This window comes from Bombina bombina, chromosome 1 (genome assembly GCF_027579735.1).
Source record: "Bombina bombina isolate aBomBom1 chromosome 1, aBomBom1.pri, whole genome shotgun sequence".
Taxonomy (NCBI): Eukaryota; Metazoa; Chordata; class Amphibia; order Anura; family Bombinatoridae; genus Bombina; species Bombina bombina.
The window spans coordinates 297982550-298006070 of NC_069499.1; the positions used below are offsets into that span (position 1 = coordinate 297982550).

The following is a 23521-nucleotide window of genomic DNA, read 5'->3' on the forward strand; positions in this document are numbered from 1 at the left end:
TTTGCTCCCTCCCTTCATCCGTGTCCTAAAGCTTTGGTATTGGTTCCCACAAGTAAGGATGACGCCGTGGACCGGACACACCTATGTTGGAGAAAACAGAATTTATGTTTACCTGATAAATTACTTTCTCCAACGGTGTGTCCGGTCCACGGCCCGCCCTGGTTTTTTTAATCAGGTCTGATAATTTATTTTCTTTAACTACAGTCACCACGGTACCATATGGTTTCTCCTATGCAAATATTCCTCCTTAACGTCGGTCGAATGACTGGGGTAGGCGGAGCCTAGGAGGGATCATGTGACCAGCTTTGCTGGGCTCTTTGCCATTTCCTGTTGGGGAAGAGAATATCCCACAAGTAAGGATGACGCCGTGGACCGGACACACCGTTGGAGAAAGTAATTTATCAGGTAAACATAAATTCTGTTTTTTACATAGAGATGTTCAGGTGATATTTTCCTGTCAGCTTTTTACAGCTATGCTGCATCACTTTCAAGTGTTTAAAAATGTGGGTATTATGGCCCTTTAAGAAAACCTAACACTATGAAAAAAAATTAAAAAATGTAAAATGACAAAAAATAATAAACACTAAATTACGAAAAATAAAAATCTCTAAGATTACAAAAAATAATAAACAAAATTATCAAAAATAAAAACAATTACACCTAATCTAATAGCCCTATAAAAATAAAAAAGCCCCCCCCCCCAAAATAAAATCACCCCCTAACCTACAATAAACTACCAATAGCCCTTAAAAGGGCCTTTTGTAGGGTATTGCTCTAAGTTAAACAGCTCTTTTACCTTAAAAATCCTAAAATACCCATTGTCCCTAAAGGGGCATTTGTATGGGCATTGAGCTCTTTTACTGCTCTTAAAAAGGCATTCAGCTCTTTTACAATTGCCCAAAGCCCTAATCTTAAAAAAAACAAAAAACTAACACTAACCCCATAAAATCTACTCACGATTCCTGAAGTCCGGACATCCATCTTTATCGAGAAGTCTTCATCCAGGCGGCGATACCTTCATCCATCTCGGGGATGTCTTCTATCTTCATCCCGACGGTGCGGAGCGGAGCTATCCAGGATGACAAAGACATCCTGCGCGGATGGTCCTCTTCATATGGTCACCACCGTACACTGAAGTTTGAATGCAAGGTAGCCATTTCAAAATTATGTACCTTGCATTCCTATTGGCTGATTTGATTCTTCAAATTCAAATCAGCCAATAGGATGAGAGCTTCTGAAATCCTATTGGCTGTTCAAAACAGCCAATAGGATGAGAGCTACTGAAATCCTATTGGCTGTTCAAATCAGCTAATAGAATTTCATTAGCTCTTATCCTATTGGCTGTTTTGAACAGCCAATAGGCTATTAGATTAGGTGTAATTGTTTTTATTTTTGATAATTTTGTTTATTATTTTTTGTAATCTTCGATTTTTTTTATATTTTTTCGTAGTGTTAGGTATTTTTAATTTAGGATTTTAAATGGTAGTATTTTTTTATTTTATTAGAATAGTTATGTTAGGTTAATTTATAGTTTATTTATTTCACAGGTAAGTTTTTTTTTTTTTTTTAAAAGATAGTTATATTGTAATTTTAATTTAAAGTTAGGGGGGTGTTAGGTTTAGGGGTTCATAGTTTAATTTAGTGTTTTGCGATGTAGGGAGCGTCAGTTTAGGGGTTAATAGAGAATTAATCTAGAACAGCCACTTTAATGATTTATGTATGAATGTATTTGCTATAGAAAATGTCCTGATTGGTCTTATTTGTATCAAACTGATAATGTGTGAGGTTCGATAGTGGATATGAATTAACACTCTTCATGGCAGTAAGCTAAATCTTGATTGACTCATCTCGTATAGACACTGCAGCATCAGTCAATGATTAGTCTTAGAGATCCACCCATACATCTTCTGCCATAGTAGTTAGGTCTGATCTACACTTCCACATGCAGATCTAGCTTAACTTTTTTTTGTTTTAGTAACAGTGATTTGCTATCTCTTTCTATACAGATTAGGGGACTGTTGTCACTTGTATTTCAGCTCTTATATTCTGTGGATCCCAAGAACTTCAGGTAACCAACAAAATGAGTCTGTTTATTAGCATTTAGAGACTGTTTCCCATAACTTGCAATTTATATTACTCTGTGATGTGGTGAAGATGTTTTTAGGATGCCCTGGGAATCTAGTGATTTGCTTTTATTATGAAGCTGCTTGTTTAGTGGACATTTCTTCTCTCTCCATCAGGTGACCATGGGGGATGTGAGGCTTGTGAGCAGCACACAGATTTCCAAGACATCCTTGATCTTGGATCAAACCCCTTTAAAATCTACCCTGCCTCCTGCAGCTCCTGCATTTACACTGCCACCTAGAAACAGCCGAGTCTCTGTAGGATCTACAGCAAGGTTTGATGGAAAGGTATGTACTAACGAGTTCTATAAAATCACACAACATTAGCCCTTTTTAGTGCAAGTTCTCTTTAATTCAAGGGTATGCAAAGGGGATAACTTTATACTCGATAATATTTGATACTATTATATAGGTAGGGTGTCAATACCTGTCCCCATCCACAAATGCATTGTACATAGACTGTATCAATGGTAAAGTGTTACAGCTGAAACTGATCATCCCTGAACATTGAAATTCATATCTTTATTGCATATTAAAATGTTAATTAATCATGTTATGTGCCATTTTGACATCAACAAACTAAAAACTAGTTTGTCATATTGTATAACTTCTTTTCTGCAATGTGAAGTCAACTCTTTTAGCTAGGAGACTAAGAATGTAGCTTTGCACTGCCCTATGTAGGATTATTACACTTTAGATTTCTAATATTGTAAGATAAAATAATTAAATTAACTCTTCTAAATGTTAAAATATGCTCTTTAAGTTATTTTTATTTACATAAGTAGACTTCAATCTATGATGAAAACAGACCTATGTAGTCTTCTGAAATATTATTGTGCAATGTGCTCTAATTCTCTTTAATGATGTGACTTATTAGACATGAACTCTGGCAAACGGAATCCACCTGTCTAATCCAAGATTTTTCTTTCTTTTGTGTGTGCCTATAAAACTGTATCTACTGGCTGCTATGCAGAGCTGGCGCAGCAGAGCTTGTGTGCTATTTCTGATGTATAAAGGTTATGTGGATTCCAAGTTTCCAGATATTAAGTGGAAAGTTGAGAATTAGTCTGGGTTACAGTCACCTTTGGAAATGTACTGTGATTTGTTGTTCATGACATCACTGAATTAAATCCATTAGGCCAAAATACAGATTATATGCTTCTTTCACAAGTTAAAGGGACAGTCTACTCCATAATGTTTATTGTTAAAAAGAATAGATAATCCTTTTGTTACCCATTTCACAGTTTTGCATAACCAACACTGTTATATTAATATAATTTTTACCTCTGATTACCTTGCATCTAAGCCTTTGCAGACTGCCCCCTTTTTCAGTTCTTTTGACAGACTTGCATTTTAGCCATTTATAAATAACGCCATGGAAGTGAGCACAATGTTATCTACATGGCACACATGAACTAGCACTGTCTAGCTGTGGAAAAACTGTCAAAGTGCACTGAGATAAAAGACGGCTTTCAAGGGCTTAGAAATTAGCATATGAGGTAAGGTTACCAATAAACATTCTGGAACTTCAAGCAATTCTTCATGCTCTTCAGGCCTGGCCCCTATTGAAGGAGGAAAAATGTATCCATTTCAAGTCGGACAAATCACATCAGTGGTCTATATAAATCATCAAGGAGGTACCCACAGTCCACTGGCCATTCAGGAAGTGTCTCAGATTCCATCCTGAGCAGAGAGGAATCTGTGCTCCCTGTCAGCGATTTACATACCAGGTGTCAACAATTGGGATGCGGATTACCTCAGCCGTCAATCGGTTCATCCAGGAGAATGTTCTCTCCATCAGGATATATTCAATCAATTAGTGATTAAATGGGGGATACCAGAAATCGATCTGATGGCTTCCCACTTTAATCACAAACTTCCAAAGTATTGTGCAAGATCAAGAAATCCAAGGGCTCACATGGTAGATGCCTTGGCATGTCCATGGGAGTGTCATCTAGCATTCCTATTTCCCCTTTTTGTTCTTCTTCTGAGAGTCATTGGTCTGATCAAATAGGAGTCAGCATCAGTAATATTAAGTGTTCCAGCCTGGCCCCATCAGAATCTTAAATCTCAAAATTTAATGGCGTGGAGATTGAATGCCTAGTTTTGATACTTCTCAGATTCTGTTATTAAAACTCTGATACAGGCTAGGAAACCTGTAACTCAAAGGATTTACCACACAATTCGGAAATGCATATTTTGTGTGGTGCTCTTCTAAAGGATTCTTTTGGTGTTGCTTCTGGATCCCTAGAATTCTTCACTTCTTTCAGGATGGCCTTGACCAGGGTTTATCGACTAGTTCTCTGAAAGCTCAGCTTTATTTCAGCTTTATCTGTTCTTATTTCTCCTCCTTGGAATTTGAACCTAGCTCTTTTAGTACTTCAAGGTCCTCCCTTTGAACCAATGCACTCTATTGACATAAAACTATTGTCTTGGAAGATACTTTTCTTGTTTGCAATCTCTTCTGCAAGAAGAGTTTCTGAATCGTCAGCATTATCTTGTTTTCCTCCATTTTTTATATTTCACAATGACAAGGCTGTACTTTGTACCAAATATGATTTTTTTTCCTAAAGTGGATTCTACTGATAACATCAATCAATAAATTGTTGTTCCTTCTCTATGGCCAGACTCTGCTAACTCTAAGGAAAGATTGTTGCATAATCTGGATGTGGTCAGAGATTTGAAGTTCTATCTCCAAGCTAAAAAAGAGTTCAGAAAAACTAATAGTTTGTGCATTACTCTGGGACTCTTAAAGGACAAAAAGCTACTAAGGTAGCATTGACATCCTGGCTTAAACAGGTGGTTCACAAGGCTTACTTAATGGTGGGTAAGTCGCCTCCTAGAGGTATCACAGCTCACTCATCAAGAGCAGTGGCAACATTGTGGGCCTTTAAGAATGATGCATCTTCGGAGCAGTTTTGCAAAACCGCCACATGGCCTTCTCTGCATACTTTTTCTAAATGTTATAATTTTGATGATTATGCTTCTTCGCAAGTAGCTTTAGGCAGGAAAGTCCTTCAGGCCGCGGTGTTGGCTAAATAGGAACTGTCAGAGAAAATATTTTCCCACCCTTTTCATAACATAGACCATCTGCTTGGGTATTAATCCCATATGTTATGGAGGAGTGTGGACCACCATCATTTTATGAAAGAAAAAAAAATTATGCTTACCTGATACATCCTTTTCTTTCAGAATGATGATGATCCACAGGCCGCACCTGCTTCATGTTGGGCGACAGTTCTAATGAATTCTCTATAGACCCTGTTTTGCCTTTCCTAAATTTAGTTTCCTATTCTCTACTCAGCTATACCTGTGAAACAAAGAGAGAGATGGGAGGTGGGAGTGTTTTGAAGATCTTGTATGGGTTCTTGACCTCCTCCTAGGGGCAGTAAATATATCCCATATGATATGGTGGACTGTGGACCATCATCATTCTAAAAAGAAAATAATTTATCAGGTAAGCATAAATTTTGTTTTTCAATACCTCGTTTTTCAAAATACACCTAATGGCATTCTTTATTTTTGTTTTATGGCAAATATGATTATATACAATGGTGGTGTGTTCTCTCTTTTTGCAAACGTTTCTAGAAGTAAATTGCTGCCAGTTCAAGAAATGATACCAAGAGAATGAAGCACATTTGATAACAGAAGTTAATTGGAAAGTTGTTTAAATTTGCATGCTCTAAGAGGTCCTGTGTGTGCCTAGAAACATAAAAAAAAGATGAAAGCTTTAACTGGATAAAAACATAGAATGATGTATTATGCATATACAAGTACTTTTTCTGCAATGGTGTCTGACTGTATTTCCTTTATTGCATACAATAGTTCTTTCCAACAAGTAGATGGCGAAAATATGCAGCGAGAATTCAAGTGTGTTAGTATTGTTGCTTGCTTTTTGAATGGCATTCCATGCCAATATGGCTGTCTGAAGTGTGAAATTTTGCAAGCAGTGTCTATTAGCCTGGACTGCTTGATTTTGAATAGCAGCTTGAATTTTTCATGCAGAATTTGGCATGAGTTGTCAATCTTGCTTGATTTTGTATAAAAACCTAAATAGGGATTGCAGTGGCTCCCTCTTACCACCATGTTCCTTATCTACCAGCAGGCTACACAGAACATGAACAAATCAGCCTCTAGGAATCTGATTTTAGGATTCTGAAATAGCCTATAAAAAAATGACTGTCTGAATACTTGTGTGTGTGTATGTATGTTCTGTATTCCATATACCTTTAAATTGACAAAAATAAACTTTCCATCTTAATGGGAGGAGAGTCCACTGCTTCATTCATTACTTGTGGGAATTTAGAACCTGGCCACCAGGAGGAGGCAAAGACACCCTAGCCAAAGGCTTAAATACCTCCCCCACTCCCCTCATCCCCCAGTCATTCTTTGCCTTTTGTCACAGGAGGTTGGCAGAGAAGTGTCAGAAGATTCAGAGGAGTCTCTTATGGAGGGTAGTACTCTTCAAAATGGGACTGGAGTTTTAAGTAATCCTGTCACCCTCTCAGTGAGAGCAGGGATGAATGTTAGAGTCCGGAGATGCAGGGAGAGTCTTTCTGCAAAACCATCCCGACTCAGATTAACAGCTCCATAAGCAATCAACATTGATGAGTTTCGCTGCCTGCTTTTCTGCTCTCAAGTCCATGTCAGGAGCAATGCTTCTACCCTGTCACACTTGAAAGGCCATGTTCCTGTTCCACGGCATAGATTCTGGTAAGAACATTTCATTTATACACATATGATAATGTAAGAAGGCAGGGTCACAGTGTGTCTCCTTTATCTGTATAGAATCAAGGGTAATACCCTTGGTAAGGGGGTTATTGAACAGGGGGGATTTGTACATGATATTGTTTGTTGTGTTAATGCTGCGGCATGTGTGAGATGAGGCTCTGTCAGAATGCGAACAGTTTTCTTAGTGAGAGATCTGCGCTGACCCCTGATGCCCTGACCGGGTGTAGCCTCTTAAACTTCCTCTTCTTGACCGGCGGTTGTAGGAGACAAAGCGTTTTCTCTGTGGTCCCAGTCATAGGAGGTGGTGAGTGCCCGGTCCATTGGGATATAAAGGTGCCATTTAATGTCTATCTAGTGCGCAATAAAGGCGCAAGCTATGGAGGACTCTGATATGTTAGAGGGTACTCCCTCTTTAATTAAAAGAATAAGAGATTTAGTACAAACTGAGCTGTCCACCTCTGAGGGTTCTCTGTCCCGCGAGGTGCGTTCCCTACATTCATCTCTGATTACACATGCAGCTCCCCAGGGCACTACTAATCCTCCTGCGGGAGGGACCCTTTGGCCACCAGATTTCTCTGATCAGCTACAAATGGCGGTTTCTGCGGCCTTCAATGCCTTACCATGCCCTGCTAAGCGCAAGTGAAAGGTGAAACATAGCTATCCGTCCCAGGGATCATCTACTCCGCTGGATGGTTCGTCCTTTTCTCCCTCTACTTCTTCTAAAAAGCTATTCTCCCCATTCTGGACTCGCAGCTTGAGCTGTGGTGGGCCATTCCGAAGGGGGATGGCGCTATCTCCACACTTGCTAAACGAACGACTATGGATAAAAAATTGGAGTCCATGTTGAGAGAGATGTTTCAACTCACGGCGGTTCGTCTTTCAACCGGCAGTGGCAGTCGCTGCAGTGGCTGGAGCGCTACCTATGGTCTGATGCTCTGTCTGCTATGGTCGAAGTGGAGACTCCCCTCAAGGAGATACAGGAACGAATTAAGGCCTTAAAGTGATGGTAAAGTCATCTGTTGTGCAATACATAATCCTTTTTCTTTTACCATAATTAGCACATCGATGTGCTTATATAAATAAAAAAACATTTATTCACGCTGTAATGCCGATTTTATTTCCCTCTCCGTACAGTGTTTCAAACAACCTCTCTATATTTCTCTTGTTAAGTGTAGTCAGTCCACGGGTCATCCATTACTTATGGAATATATCTCTTCCTAACAGGAAGCTGCAAGAGAATCACCCAAGCAGAGCTGCTATATAGCTCCTCCCCTCACATGTCATATTCAGTCATTCTCTTGCACCCTAACTAAAGATAGGTCACTGTGAGAGGTCTGTGGTGTTTTTTAACTTAGTTTATTTCTTCAATCAAAAGTTTGTTATTTTTAAATGGCACCGGAGTGTGCTGTTTGTTCTCAGGCAGCATTAGAAGAAGAATCTGCCTGCGTTTTCTATGATCTTAGCAGCCGTAACTAAGATCCACTGGCTGTTCTCATCTGAGGAGTGAGGTAACTTCAGAAAAGGGGAATAGCATGCAGGGCCCCCCTGCAAATGAGGTATGTGCAGTAAATTATTTTTCTGAGGAATGGAATTGACTGAGAAAATACTGCTGATACCAATGTAATGTAAGTACAGCCTTAAATGCAGTGATAGGCTGATGAGTGTGTGTACACTGAATGTATTTTTCTAAGGAATGGAATTGACTCTGAAAATACTGTTAATACTGTAATAATGTATGAGCCTTAACTGCAGTAAAAGCGACTGGTAGCAGGCTTATTAATAACACTTCATAACTTTTCAAATGTATGTTTAAAACGTTTACTGGCATGTTAATCGTTTTTTGTGAGGGTACTTGGTGATAAAACTTATTGGGGCATGATTTTTACCACATGGCCATCTTTGTTTTCTGCATAGAAACAGTTATCTGAGCTTCCCCACTGTTGTAATATGAGTGGGAGGGGCCTATTTTAGCGCTTTTTTGCGCAGTAAAAATTCAGTCACAATCTGTCTACTTCATCCTCCATGATCCAGATCGTCTCTAGAGAGCTCAGGGGTCTTCAAAATTCATTTTTGAGGGAGGTAATCAGTCACAGCAGACCTGTGACAGTGTGTTTTGACTGTGATAAAAACGTTAATTATTAAATTGTTATCCGTTTTTGGGTATTAAGGGGTTAATCATCCATTTGCTGGTGGGTGCAATCCTTTGCTAACTTAATACATTTACTGTGAAAAATTGGTTGCTATAACTATTTTGGTTCATTGTTATTTCAACTGTGACAGTTTTTTGTGCTTCTTAAAGGCACAGTAGCGTTTTTTATATTGCTTGTAAATTTATTTAGAAAAGTATTTCCAAGCTTGCTAGTCTCATGGCTAGTCTGTTTAAACATGTCTGACACAGATGAATCTCTTTGTTCAATATGTTTAAAGGCCAATGTGGAGCCCAATAGAAATTTGTGTACTAATTGCATTGATGTTACTTTAAATAAAAGTCAATCTATACATGTAAAGAAATTATCACCAGACAACGAGGGGGAAGTTATGCCGACTAACTCTCCTCACGTGTCAGTACCTTCGCCTCCCGCTCAGGAGGGTGCGTGATTTTGTGGCGCCAAGTACATCAGGGAGGCCCTTACAAATCACTTTGCAAGACATGGCTACTGTTATGACAGAAGTATTATCTAAATTGCCAGAATTAAGAGGCAAGCGAGATAGCTCTGGGTTAAGGACAGAGAGCGCGGATGAGGTGAGAGCCATGTCAGATACTGCGTCACAGTTTGCAGAACATGAAGACGGAGAGCTTCATTCTGTGGGTGACGGATCTGATCCAGGGAGACTGGATTCAGAGATTTCTAATTTTAAATTTAAGCTTGAGAACCTCCGCATATTGCTAGGGGAGGTATTAGCGGCTCTGAATGATTGTAACACGGTTGCAATTCCAGAAAAATTATGTAGGTTGGATAGATACTATGCGGGTACCGGTGTGTACTGATGTGTTTCCTATACCTAAAAGGCTTACAGAGATTATTAGCAAGGAGTGGGATAGACCTGGTGTGCCTTTTTCCCCTCCTCCCATATTTAGGAAAATGTTTCCTATAGACGCCACCACACGAGACTTATGGCAGACGGTCCCTAAGGTGGAGGGAGCAGTTTTCTACTTTAGCTAAGCGTACCACTATCCCGGTGGAGGATAGTTGTGCCTTTTCAGATCCATGATAAGAAATTAGAGGGTTACCTTAAGAAAATGTTTGTTCAACAAGGTTTTATCTTACAGCCCCTTGCATGCTTTGCGCCTGTCACTGCTGCGGCGGCATTCTGGTTTGAGTCTCTGGAAGAGGCCATTCGCACAGCTCCATTGGATGAAATTATGAACAAGCTTAAAGCACTTAAGCTAGCTAACGCATTTGTTTCTGATGCCGTCGTACATTTAACCAAACTTACGGCTAAGAACTCCGGATTCGCCATCCAAGCGCGCAGAGCGCTATGGCTTAAATCCTGGTCAGCTGACGTGACTTCTAAATCTAAATTGCTTAATATTCCTTTCAAAGGGCAGACCTTATTCGGGCCCGGCTTGAAAGAAATTATAGCTGACATTACGGGAGGTAAGGGCCATGCTCTACCTCAGGACAGGGCCAAATCAAAGGCCAAAACAGTCTAATTTTCGTGCCTTTCGTAACTTCAAGGCAGGAGCAGCATCAACTTCCTCCGCTCCAAAACAGGAAGGAGCTGTTGCTCGTTACAGGCAGGGCTGGAAAGTTAACCAGTCCTGGAACAAGGGCAAGCAGGCCAAGAAACCTGCTGCTGCCCCTAAGACAGCATGAAGAGAGGGCCCCCTATCCAGAAACGGATCTAGTGGGGGGCAGACTTTCTCTCTTCGCCCAGGCTTGGGCAAGAGATGTCCAGGATCCCTGGGCGTTGGAGATCATATCTCAGGGATATCTCCTGGACTTCAAAACTTCTCCTCCACGAGGGAGATTTCATCTTTCAAGGTTATCAGCAAACCAAATAAAGAAAGAGGCGTTTCTACGCTGTGTACAAGACCTCTAACTAATGGGGGTGATCCACCCAGTTCCGCGGACGGAACACGGGCAAGGATTCTATTCAAATCTATTTGTGGTTCCCAAGAAAGAGGGAACCTTCAGACCAATCTTGGACTTAAAAATCCTAAACAAATTCCTAAGAGTTCCATCATTCAAAATGGAAACTATTCGAACCATCCTTCCCATGATCCAAGAGGGTCAGTACATGACCACAATGGACTTAAAGGATGCCTACCTTCACATACCGATTCACAAGGATTATTATCGGTACCTAAGATTTGCTTTCCTAGACAGGCATTACCAGTTTGTAGCTCTTCCCTTCGGATTAGCTACGGCTCCAAGAATCTTTACAAAAGTTCTGGGCTCACTTCTGGCGGGTACTAAGACCGCGAGGCATAGCGGTGACTCCGTACCTAGACGACATTCTGATACAAGCGTCTCATACAGAGATAGTTCTGGCATTTCTGAGGTCGCATGGGTGGAAGGGTGAACGTGGAAAAGAGTTCTCTATTACCACTTACAAGGGTTCCCTTTCTATGGACTCTTATAGATTCTGTAGAGATGAAAAATTTACCTGACAGAGGCCAGGTTATCAAAACTTCTAAATGCTTGCCGTGTCCTTCATTCCATTCCACACCCGTCAGTAGCTCAGTGCATGGAAGTAATCTGCTTAATGGTAGCAGCAATGGACATAGTACCATTTGCGCGCCTGCATCTCAGACCGCTGCAATTGTGCATGCCAGTGGAACGGGGATTACTCAGATTTGTCCCCCCTACTAAATCTGGATCAAGAGACCAGAGATTCTCTTCTATGGTGGCTTTCTTGGCCACATCTGTCCAAGGGGATGACCTTTCGCAGGCCAGATTGGACGATTGTAACAACAGACGCCAGCCTTCTAGGCTGGGGCGCAGTCTGGAACTCCCTGAAGGCTCAGGGATTATGGACTCAGGAGGAGAAACTCCTCCCAATAAATATTCTGGAATTAAGAGCAATATTCAATGCTCTCCTAGCTTGGCCTCAGTTAGCAACTCTGAGGTTCATCAGATTTCAGTCGGACAACATCACGACTGTGGCTTACATCAACCATCAAGGGGGAACCAGAAGTTCCCTAGCGATGTTGGAAGTCTCAAAGATAATTCGCTGGGCAGAGTCTCACTCTTGCCACCTGTCAGCGATTTACATCCCAGGCGTGGAGAACTGGGAGGCGGATTTTCTAAGTCGCCAGACTTTTCATCCGGGGGAGTGGGAACTTCATCCGGAGGTCTTTGCTCAACTGATTCATCGTTGGGGCAAACCAGATCTGGATCTCATGGCGTCTCGCCAGAACTCCAAGCTTCCTTGTTACGGATCCAGGTCCAGGGACCCGGGAGCGGTGCTGATAGATGCTCTGACAGCCCCTTGGGTCTTCAACATGGCTTATGTGTTTTCCACCATTTCCAATGCTTCCTCGTTTGATTGCCAAGATCAAACAGGAGAGAGCTTCGGTGATTCTGATAGCGCCTGCGTGGCCACGCAGGACCTGGTATGCAGACCTAGTGGACATGTCGTCCTGTCCACCGTGGTCTCTGCCTCTGAGACAGGACCTTCTAATTCAGGGTCCTTTCAACCATCCAAATCTAATTTCTCTGAGGCTGACTGCATGGAGATTGAACGCTTGATTCTATCAAAGCGTGGCTTCTCGGAGTCGGTTATTGATACCTTAATACAGGCTAGGAAGCCTGTTACCAGATAAATTTACCATAAGATATGGCGTAAATATTTATATTGGTGCGAATCCAAGTGTTACTCATGGAGTAAGGTTAGGATTCCTAGGATATTGTCCTTTCTACAAGAGGGTTTAGAAAAGGGCTTATCTGCTAGTTCGTTAAAGGGACAGATTTCTGCTCTGTCTATTCTTCTACACAAACGTCTGGCTGAAGTTCCAGACGTTCAGGCTTTTTGTCAGGCTTTAGCTAGGATTAAGCCTGTGTTTAAGACTGTTGCTCCGCCGTGGAGCTTAAACTTAGTTCTTAACGTTCTTCAAGGCGTTCCATTTGAACCCCTTCATTCCATTGATATCAAGCTGTTATCCTGGAAGGGTCTGTTTTTGATGGCTATTTCCTCGGCTCGAAGAGTCTCTGAGTTATCTGCCTTACATTGTGATTCTCCTTATCTGATTTTTCATTCAGACAAGGTAGTTCTGCGTACTAAACCTGGGTTCTTACCTAAGGTAGTTACTAACAGGAATATCAATCAAGAGATTGTTGTTCCATCACTGTGTCCCTAACCCTTCTTCAAAGAAGGAACGACTTTTGCATAATCTGGACGTAGTCCGTGCCCTGAAGTTCTATTTGCAGGCAACTAAAGATTTTCGTCAAACTTCTTCCCTGTTTGTCGTTTACTCTGGACAGAGAAGAGGTCAAAAGGCTTCGGCTACCTCTCTCTCTTTTTGGCTTAGTAGCATAATACGTTTAGCCTATGAGACTGCTGGACAGCAGCCTCCTGACAGGATTACAGCTCATTCTACTAGAGCTGTGGCTTCCACCAGGGCCTTTAAAAATGAGGCCTCTGTTGAACAGATTTGCAAGGCTGCAACTTGGTCTTCACTTCACACTTTTTCAAAATTTTACAAATTTTACACTTTTGCTTCTTCGGAGGCTATTTTTGGGAGAAAGGTGCTTCAGGCAGTGGTTCCTTCTGTTTAATGTTCCTGCCTTGTCCCTCCCTTCATCCGTGTACTTTATCTTTGGTATTGGTATTTCATAAGTAATGGATGACCCGTGGACTGACTACACTTAACAAGAGAAAACATAATTTATGCTTACCTGATAAATTTATTTCTCTTGTAGTGTAGTCAGTCCACGGCCCGCCCTGTCTTTAAGGCAGATCTACATTTTAATTAAACTCCAGTCACCACTGCACCCTATGGTTTCTCCGTTCTCGTCTGGTTTGGTCGAATGACTGAATATGACATGTGAGGGGAGGAGCTTATAGCAGCTCTGCTTGGGTGATTCTCTTGCAGCTTCCTGTTAGGAAGAGATATATTCCATAAGTAATGGATGACCCGTGGACTGACTACACTACAAGAGAAATAAATTTATCAGGTAAGCATAAATTATGTTTTTTCACCGGTGCAGCTTTGATTGACCACGCTTTTAGCCAATCATCAGCTCACCATGCGCCCTATGTGAAATATGTAACCGCACGCTCCCGACATCTACACTAAGTCTTTGCTACTTACTGCGCATCGCGCACTTCTATACGCTACTGCGCATTGCTATATGACACTACGCACCGATCGGCTAAAAACCATGGAGCTGAGTATTTTCATATAGCAATGCGCAGTTAGCGTAAGAAGTGGGCGCGATGCGCAGTAAGTAGCAAAGGACTTAGTGTAAATGTCGGGAGCGTGCGGTACATATTTCACATAGGGCGCAAGGTGAGCTGATGATTGGCTAAAAAGCGTTGTCAATCAAAGCCTGCACCAGTGAAAAAATATAGAGAGGCTGTTTGAAACACTGTACGGAGAGGGAAATAAAATCGGCATTACAGCGTGAATAAATGTTTTTTATTTATATAAGCACATCGATGTGCTAGTTATGTAAAAGAAAAAAGGATTATGTATTGCACAACAGATGACTTTACCATCACTTTAAGGGTAGCTCATTCATTCATCTGTGATGCAAATATGCAGATTATTAACCTGAATGCTAAGACTTCAGGTTTTTCCGTTCTACCCCGTACGGGCTCTGTGGTTGAAGTCGTGGTCAGCTGACATGACTTCCAAGTCCTAGGTTACTTTCCCTCCTGTTTTAAGGGAAAGATTCTCTTTGGTCCATATCCACGGTCCACGGTGGCAAGGGTGCTTTCCTGCTGCAGGATAAGAAGAATAAGCCTAAGGGGTCTACTTTTCGTCCCTTTCGTGCGGGACAAGTCTCAGCGCCCACAGCCTGCCGCGGGAAAACAGAGCAAGTCCAAGGGATCTTGGAAACCAGCTAACTCTTGGAAGAAACCAAGCAGAACGAGAAGCCCACAAGACAAAATCGTCATGAAGGTGCGACCCCTGATTCGTCTCTGGATCGCGTAGGGGGCAGACTATCTCTATTTGCGGAGGCCTGGATAAGAGACGTTCAGGTCCCTTGGGTTCTGGAGGTCATAGCACAGGGTTACAGGATAGAATTCAAGACTCATCCGCCCAGAGGCAGATTCCTCCTGTCAAACCTATCATCAAGTCTAGAGAAGAGAGACACCTTCCTAGATATTATTCAAACCTTTTTGTGGTCCCAAAGAAGGAGGGCACGGTTTCGCCCAATTCTGGACCTAAAGTGTCTAAACAAGTTTCTGTCAGTCCCAACGTTCAAAATGAAGATGATCAGGTCGATTCTGCCCCTCAGTTCAAGAGGGACAATTCATGGCAATAATAGATTTGAAGGATGCTTAACTTCACGTGCCAATCCACAAGGAACACTATAGGTTCCTAGATTCACTTTTCTGAACCAACACTTCCAGTTTGTGGCCCTACCGTTTGGTCTGGCGACAGCCCCAAGAGTGTTTATGAAGGTCCTGGGTGCACTACTCGTGGGTGGCGATAGAGAGATTGCAGTGGCTCCTTATCTGGACAATATCCTGGTCCAGGCTCCATCCCTGCTGGTTTGCGGAGGAACACTCGAGGGCTCTTCTCTTCTTCAATCCCATGGATGGAAGATAAATGAGGGAAAGAGTTCACTGGTTCCCAGTAACAGGGTGGAATTCCTGGGCATGTTTAATAGATTCCTTATCCATGAAGATATTCTTGACAGACCAGCGTCCAGCTGTCTTGCCCTTCAAAACCTCCTCAAGGTTATCTGTGGCCAGATGTATGGAGGTGATTGGGCTCATGGTATCCAGCATAGATGTAATTCCTTACGGCAGGTTCCATCTCAGGCCTTTTAAGTTGTGCATGTTGAGATAGTGGAACGGCTGATCACTCAGATCTATCCCAACAGATTTCTCTGGACACATGAACGGGGGGAACCCTCTCTTGGTGGGCACATCCTTTCTGAGGACCATCCTGGGAGATTGTGACCATGGACACACGTCTATCAAGATGGGTAGCTGTTTTGGGGGTGCCAGAAAGGTACAGGGCAGGTGGACCCAAGAGGAGTCGAGTCTACGATAAACATTCTGGAACTCCGAACGATATTCAACGCTCTTAGGGCTTGGCCCCTCCTGGGTCGTCCCGATCATCAGGTTCCAGTCGGACAACATTACCTTGGTGGCTTACATAAACCATCAAGGAGAATGAGAAGCTCCCGTAGCCATGAGGGAAGTAATCTCGGAATCTGGAATGGACAGAGAAACACAAGTGTTCGCTCTCAGCGATCCACATTCCAGGTGTGGACAACTGGGAAGCGGATTTTCTCAGCAGACAACCGTTTTATCCAGGGGAATGGTCTCTCCATCCCGAGGTGTTCGAGGAGATCAGCAACAGATGGGAGACGCCAGAGATAGACCTCATGGCGTCCAGACTCAACTGCAAGCTACCCAGATATAGGGTCGCGGTCCAGGGATCCCCAGGCAGACCTGTTAGATTCCTTGGCTTTGCCCTGGGAGTTCAACCTACTTACATTTTTATACCGTTGCCACTTCTACCTCGTGTAGTAGCCCGCATCAAGCAGGGAGCAAGCTTTGGCTATTCTGCTTGCTCCGTCGTGACCGCTGGAGGACGTGGTTTGCGGATCTGGTTGGGGATGTCATCGTCTCCTCCATGGAGGTTACCCTGTCGCAGAGATCTGCTGGTTCAGGGTCCATTTCTTCACCAAAATCTCGATTCTCTGATGTTGACTGCGTGGAGATTGAATGCCTAGTCATAGCCAAGAGAGGATTTTCGGAGAGAGTGATTGATATTCTCATTCAGGCCAGGAAGCCGGGGGGCACTCGGCACATCTATCATAAAGTGTGGAGGACCTACTTGTCCTGGTGTGAGGAACGTGGATAACCTGGCACAAGGTTAAGGTATCCAGGATTTCTCCAGGATGGACTGGATAAGGGTCTTGCTGCCAGTTCCTTAAAGGGTCAGATTTCGGCTTTATCTGTACTGTTACATAAGAAGCTAGCGGAGCTTCCTGATATACAGTCTTTTGTTCAAGCTCTGTCTAGGATCAGGCCTGTCTTTAGAAATTCTGCTCCTCCTTGGAGCTTAAACTTGGTTCTTAAGGTTTTGCAGAGGGCTCCGTTTTGAGCCTATGCAATGCGCTTGACATAAAACTTCTTTCCTGGAAAGTCCCTAATTTCTACTGGCTATTGCATCGGCTCGCAGAGTCTGAGTTAGCGGCCTTGCAATGTGAGCCTCCTTACCTGGGTTTTCACGCTGATAAGGCTGTTCTTCGCACTGGATTGGGGTTTCTTCCCAAGGTTGTGTTGAATCGTAACATCAATCAGGAAATAGTTGTTCCTTCCTTGTGTCTTAACCCTTCTTCATCAAAGAAAGGTTGTTTCATAATTTGGATGTGGTTTGGGCTTGAAGTTTTATCTTCATGCTACAAGGAGTTCAGACAGACTTCATCTTTATTTGTTGTATACTCAGGGAAGCGCAGGGGGTAGAGGGCCTCTTCCACTTCACTGTCTTTTTGGTTTGAGGAGCATTATCCGTCTGGCCTATGAGAGAGCAGGACCATAAGCCTCCTCAGAGGATCACAGCACACTCAACTAGGGCTGTGACCTCATCTTGGGCCTTTAAGAACGAGGCTTCTATGGAGCAGATTTGTAAGGCAGCAAATTTGGTCTTCTTTACATACTTTTGCAAATTTTTTTACAAATTTTATGAGTTTGCTTCGGCGAAAGCAGCTTTTGAGAGAGAGAGAGAGGTTCTGAAGGCTGTGGTGCCCTCAGTTTAGGATAAGCCTCCTTTTACCCTCCCGTTTTTTTCATTTATTGTCCTCTAGACTCGAGGGTTGGGGTATTTGTTCCCACAAGTAATGAATGAAAGCAGTGGACTCTTCTCCCATTAAGATGGGAAAACATAAATTATGCTTACCTGATAATTTCATTTCCATGTGTGGGAGGAGAGTCCACTGCTCCCGCCCCGTTTCTCCGGTGGGCGGACCTAAATTTAATTTTTATTCTTCTGGCACCATTTTATAACCCTGATATTTTCTCCTATTGTTCCTTGTTCAATGGCATAATGAATGGGGGATGAGGGGAGTGGGGGAGGTATTTAAGCCTTTGGCTGGGGTGTCTTTGACCCTCCTGGTGGCCTGGTTCTTAATTCTCACAAGTAATGAATGAAGCAGTGGACTCTCCTCCAACAGATGGAAATGAAATTATCAGGTAAGCATAATTTATGTTTTTCAGTATTATAGATGTATTAGAGCACTCAAGTTTAGTAACTAATTTTAGTTATGTCTAAAACCAAATCAAACAATTTATTTAGTACTGAATGTCTAAAACAAGATGCAGATTTCTGTTTTTATTTCATTAAAGGAGCAACGTATTGTAAATGTTTTCCCTTAGTGTGTTCCCAATTACTTGTTATACTAGTTGCATTTTATTAAATGTAATAGAAATTTTCTTCACTGAAACTACATCCTGCAATGAACATTTCAGTACTTAAAATCTGCCTTTGTGTATGAGAGTGAGATGAGATAAAGTGGTCTGCTCTTCCTGCAGATTCAACCCATTTAAATTGAAATAGTCTTTTAAACCATTTGGCCAGATTAAGAGTTTTGCGTTATGAGCGGCTCGGTAATAATTTGCAAGTTATTTCCACCGCTCACCTTTAATTCTACCTAGTTAAAATAAATACAAACGTGCCTGTGAAATAAAAAATTAAACCTAAGCTGGCTACAATGTAACTATTAGTTATATTGTAGCTATCTTAGGGTTTATTTTACAGGTAAGTATTTAGTTCTAAATAGGAATTATTTAGTTAATGATAGTCCATTTTTATTTAGATTTATATTAATTATATTAAAGTTAGGGTTAGACTTAGGGTTAGGTTTAGGGGTTAATAACTTTAGTATAGTGGCGGCGGTGACGTTGGGGGTGACAGATTAGGGGTTAATAATATTTAACTAGTGTTTGCGATACGGCGGGTTTAGGGGTTAATATGTTTATTATAGTGACGGCGATGTCTGGAGCTGCAGATTAGGGGGTTAATAATTTTATTTTAGTGTTTGCGATGCAGGAGGGCCTCGGTTTAGGGGTTAATAGGTAGTTTATGGTTGTTAGTGTACTTTGTAACACTTTAGTAATGAGTTTTATGCTACAGCTTTGTAACGTAAAACTCATAACTACTGACTTTAGATGGCGGTACGAATCTTGACAGTATAGGGTTGTACCGCTCACTTTTTGGCCTCCCAGGCAAACTCGTAATACCGGCGCTATGGAAGTCCCATTGAAAAAGGACTTTTAGAAAGGTGCGGTAGTTAAGTTGCGTTACGGCCAAAAAAGTGTGCGGTACACCTGCAAGACTCGTAATAGCAGCGGTAGTGAAAAAGCAGCGTTATGAGGCTTTTTCATTCATAATGCAAAACTCGTAATCTAGGCCGATTGTCTTTTGGTTTCAACAGCGGTTTCAAGGTTGGAGCTATTTTCAATCGCCTAGATTACGAGTTTTTTGTCGCTAATGGTGTGCGGTGCTAACGAGCCTTTTTTTCTCACCGCTCACTTAAGACAACGCTGGTATTACGAGTTTTCTGCAAGCTGGCGTTAGCCTCAGAAAAGGTGAGCGTTGAGCAAAATTTAGCTTCCACATCTCACTGTAATACCAGCGTTGCTTACGGGTAGCGGTAAGCTGGCTGAACGTGCTCGTGCACGATTTCCCCATAGGAAAACAATGGTGCTGAGCTGGCTGAAATAAAACCTACCTATTTCTCAGATCCTAAACCTACACCCTGAAACCTCTGGATATCATACAGCTTGTTAACTGTCAGCTGCTGAATATAGGAGCTGGTGCAGTGTCCTACAACGATTGTCTTTGCTGCCGGGGTGACGTCATAGCCTAGTGCCGCTCATCACCTCTCCGCCCTCTGTTTAGCCTGCTCCGGCTGTATACTCCTCACGGCTGCATCCACCAAACGTTCTGCTTCCACAGCCTCCTGTCACATTCCTGTGAAGTGTGGGGTAAGGCCTATTTACTACATAACGTTCCTTACGTACTATAGCTTGACTTGCTCTCCTTTAGCTTACATATTGGGAATTAAACTGCAGTACCGGATCTTACACATTTAACCTAACATCTAACATGAACACTACTGGTATTGCCTCTATCCTAGAACCAGTAATAGTGTCCCATGTCATACAAGCTCCATACGTTAACTTGCTCAATTTAGATAGCAATTGAAACATAAGTTAGTATCTTATTGTTTCTGATTATTGAGACAAATGCATATGTCACTGAATAGATTCTGTTGTTATCTAAATAATTTCTAAGTTGAATTCCTTTTCCATGTACTTCATTAAAGTTGAAACTAGTCCCATTCATTACACTCTGTGTCTTTTGACAAATGCTTGTTATGCCTTGAGGCACAAATTGTTTTGCCTATGCAATTCTGTGCTGCATGCTTAGCTAGAACACTTAAATTTAAAAATAAATTGTTGGCCATCTGATCTCAATGTCTCTCAGGATGATGCTGTTTCAGTTAATGCCATAGCTTTCTCCTCAAATGTCCCAAGCCTCTATGGCGTCACAAACAGTGCCCTGCAGTTACTCTCAGCCTCCTGAAGGAGTTTATTTGCCTGCAGATTTTGCTGCACAGAATCTTCTGTGTATCTGCGGCATTATCTGCTTTTCCTATGCTGGGAAAAACGCAAGAGGAAAATTAGACATTCAGATAGTAAGGTTTCTGTTCCACCTACTGCTACGCAGTTGCCCTCCCTCATAAGTCTGATGAGGAGGATACGTCAGTAGCCTCTGAGGGTGAAATCTCAGACTGAGACAGTATTATTCCTTCATCTGATACTGAAGAAGTTAACTTCAGATTTAAGCTTGAACACCTTTGTGTACTGTTAAAGGAGGTATTGGCTACTTTGGACAACTCCGATACTTCTGTTGTATTAAATCCCTAAGAAGTCTAGTAAACTTAATAAATACTATGGTGTTTCTTCCTCTGTGGAAGTGTTTCCTGTTCCAGACCGTGTGACGGAGATTATTTCACAGGATTGGGAGAACCCAGGGATATCTTTCCCCCTTTCTCCTGTCTTTAAAAAGATGTTTCCTGTTGCTGACTCCATTAAAAATTCATGGCGCACGGTGCCTAAAGTAGAAGGGGCTATTTCTACTCTGGCTAAGAGAACTATGATCCCTATAGAGGGATAGCTGCTCCTTTAAGGATCCCATGGACAATGGACAATGAAAATGATGTATGTTCATCAAGGTGTTCAATGGCAACCTGCAGTTTATATTGCCAAAGTAGCAAGTGCGGCATCTTATTGGTGTGACGCCTTGAAGGAGGTGGCACGGATTATTCAGTGGGCGGAAGCTCACAATTGTTGTCTATCTGCCATCCACATTCCTGGAGTGGACAACTGGGAAGCGGATTTCCTGTGCAGACAGACATTTCATCCCGGGGAGTGGGCTCCCCATTCGGAGGTGTTCTCCAGGTTAACCCTCAAATGGGGGTGCCGGATTTGGATCTGATGGCGTCTCAGCAGAACTCCAAGCTTCCAAGGTATGGGTTTTAGAGAGTTGCGCCCATAAGGTTTTCAGGGCTGAAGGTTAAATATTTCTATATAATTCAAGTATAATATTATACCCACAGTATTACTGCAAATGTATATATAAAACATTATTTGAGGTTGTATATAAACACTTAATCACCTAATAGAGTATAAAAAAAAATGTAATTTTATAAATGCATTGAAAAAAGTTTAATCCTAAAATAAAATACAGTTTAAAAAATCAGATACAGTTAAAAATCAAGTTGTGGCCACAACTATCTAAATGAATAAAAATGTATCAAAGTCCCGAAAATATGTGTAACTGTAAAATTGCAACAGTTTAGATGTTTGTTTTAGAGTTAAATACTTGCTGTATTATTCCAGGGTTTTCAATACATTAAATTTCCTTTATCAGTTCAATGTATGATCGTCTTTTTACCGCAATAAGTCTGCTATGAAATGCCTTTATACAAAACGGCGTTCTCCTGGTAAGTTTGAGACTGTGAGATTGTGCTAACAAAACAGCTGATAAGAGTTCAGCTAAATCCAGGATAAAGAAAAACTTTTTTCAATACAGAGCGGATGATCGGTACTGACAGCTGGAACCGCATTTGAAAGAGCTGATACGATTTCAGCTGAAGGATATACAACGGAACCTATTAGGGCACTTTCCAGGTTACCGGTTACAAAAGGGGTAAGCTCAGATACGGCTGAAATAAGGGTAACAAACTTCAGATGGCACCTAAATGGATACCAGCAACTGACGTATGCAAAAGCAAAGGTAAGAGGCCCCCCTATACAGTAACTGTGAAGTTAGAAAGTTGCACCATACTAAGAACATTAACGTTAACCAAAGCCAATAGAATTAACGTTACTTAAGACATCTGAACAATACAATTAACGCTACTTAAACAAGCAAATAGGCGCATACTGAAGGTATTGTGAATTGTACAAAAACTGCTTGCTAATTAGACTGAACATTGAATTCAGGATCTACAAGCTGATTGGCTGTCCTACTGTCACGGCTTGTCGGAGCTCAATAACGGCTGGAGAACGCCGTTTTGTATAAAGGCATTTCATAGCAGACTTATTGCGGTAAAAAGACAATCATACATTGAACTGATAAAGGAAATTTAATGTATTGAAAACCCTGGAATAATACAGCAAGTATTTAAAGGGACACTGAACCCAAATTTTTTCTTTTGTGATTCAGATAGAGCATAAATTTTAAATAACTTTCTAATTTACTCCTATTATCAATTTTTCCTTCGTTCTCTTGCTTTCTTTATTTGAAAAGAAGGCATCTAAGCTTTTTTTGGTTCAGAACCATGGAAAGCACTTGTTATTTGTAGGTGAATTTACCTACCAATCAGCAAGAACAACACAGTGTGTTCACCAAAAATGGGCCGGCATCTAAACTTACATTCTTGCATTTCAATAAAGATACCAGATAATGAAAAGAATTTGATAAAAGGAATAAATTAGAAAGTTGATTAAAATTGAATGCTCTATCTGAATCACGATAGAAAAAATTTTGGGTTCAGTGGCCCTTTAACTCTAAAAACAAACATCTAAACTGTTGCAGTTTTACAGTTACACATATTTTTGGACTTTGATACATTTTTGAATATTCCAATATTATTAATTTAGATAGTTGTGGCCACAACTTGATTTTTAAACTGTATCTGATTTTAAAACTGTATTTTATTTTAGGATTATACTTTTTTTCAATGCATTTATAAAAATTAAAAAAACTTTTAAACTCTAGTTAGGTGATTAAGTGTTTATATACAACCTCAAATAATTTTTTATATATACATTTGCAGTAATACTGTGGGTATAATATTATCTTGATTATATAGAAATATTTACCTTCATCCCTGAAAACCTTATGGGCGCAACTCTCTATAACCTGTTTTAATTCTACTAAACTATTTCTCTTATTAACTAAGTTAATCCTATTTAAAACTAAATACTTACCTATAAAATAAACCCTAATATAGCTACAATAT

The 23521-nt window shown here is 41.3% G+C and overlaps 1 protein-coding gene across 1 annotated transcript in view; it reads left to right on the top strand.

Annotated features, from left to right (window-relative positions):
• The first annotated feature begins 2007 nt into the window (after nucleotides 1–2007).
• Nucleotides 2008–23521, top strand: part of MYLK (myosin light chain kinase) — an 842949-nt gene continuing 821435 nt past the window's right edge. The window contains exons 1-2 of the mRNA XM_053698066.1: nucleotides 2008–2068; nucleotides 2241–2411. Of these exons, the coding sequence (XP_053554041.1) occupies nucleotides 2247–2411 (165 nt within the window). The 5' untranslated portion in view covers nucleotides 2008–2068; nucleotides 2241–2246. The remainder of the gene's footprint in view (nucleotides 2069–2240; nucleotides 2412–23521) is intronic.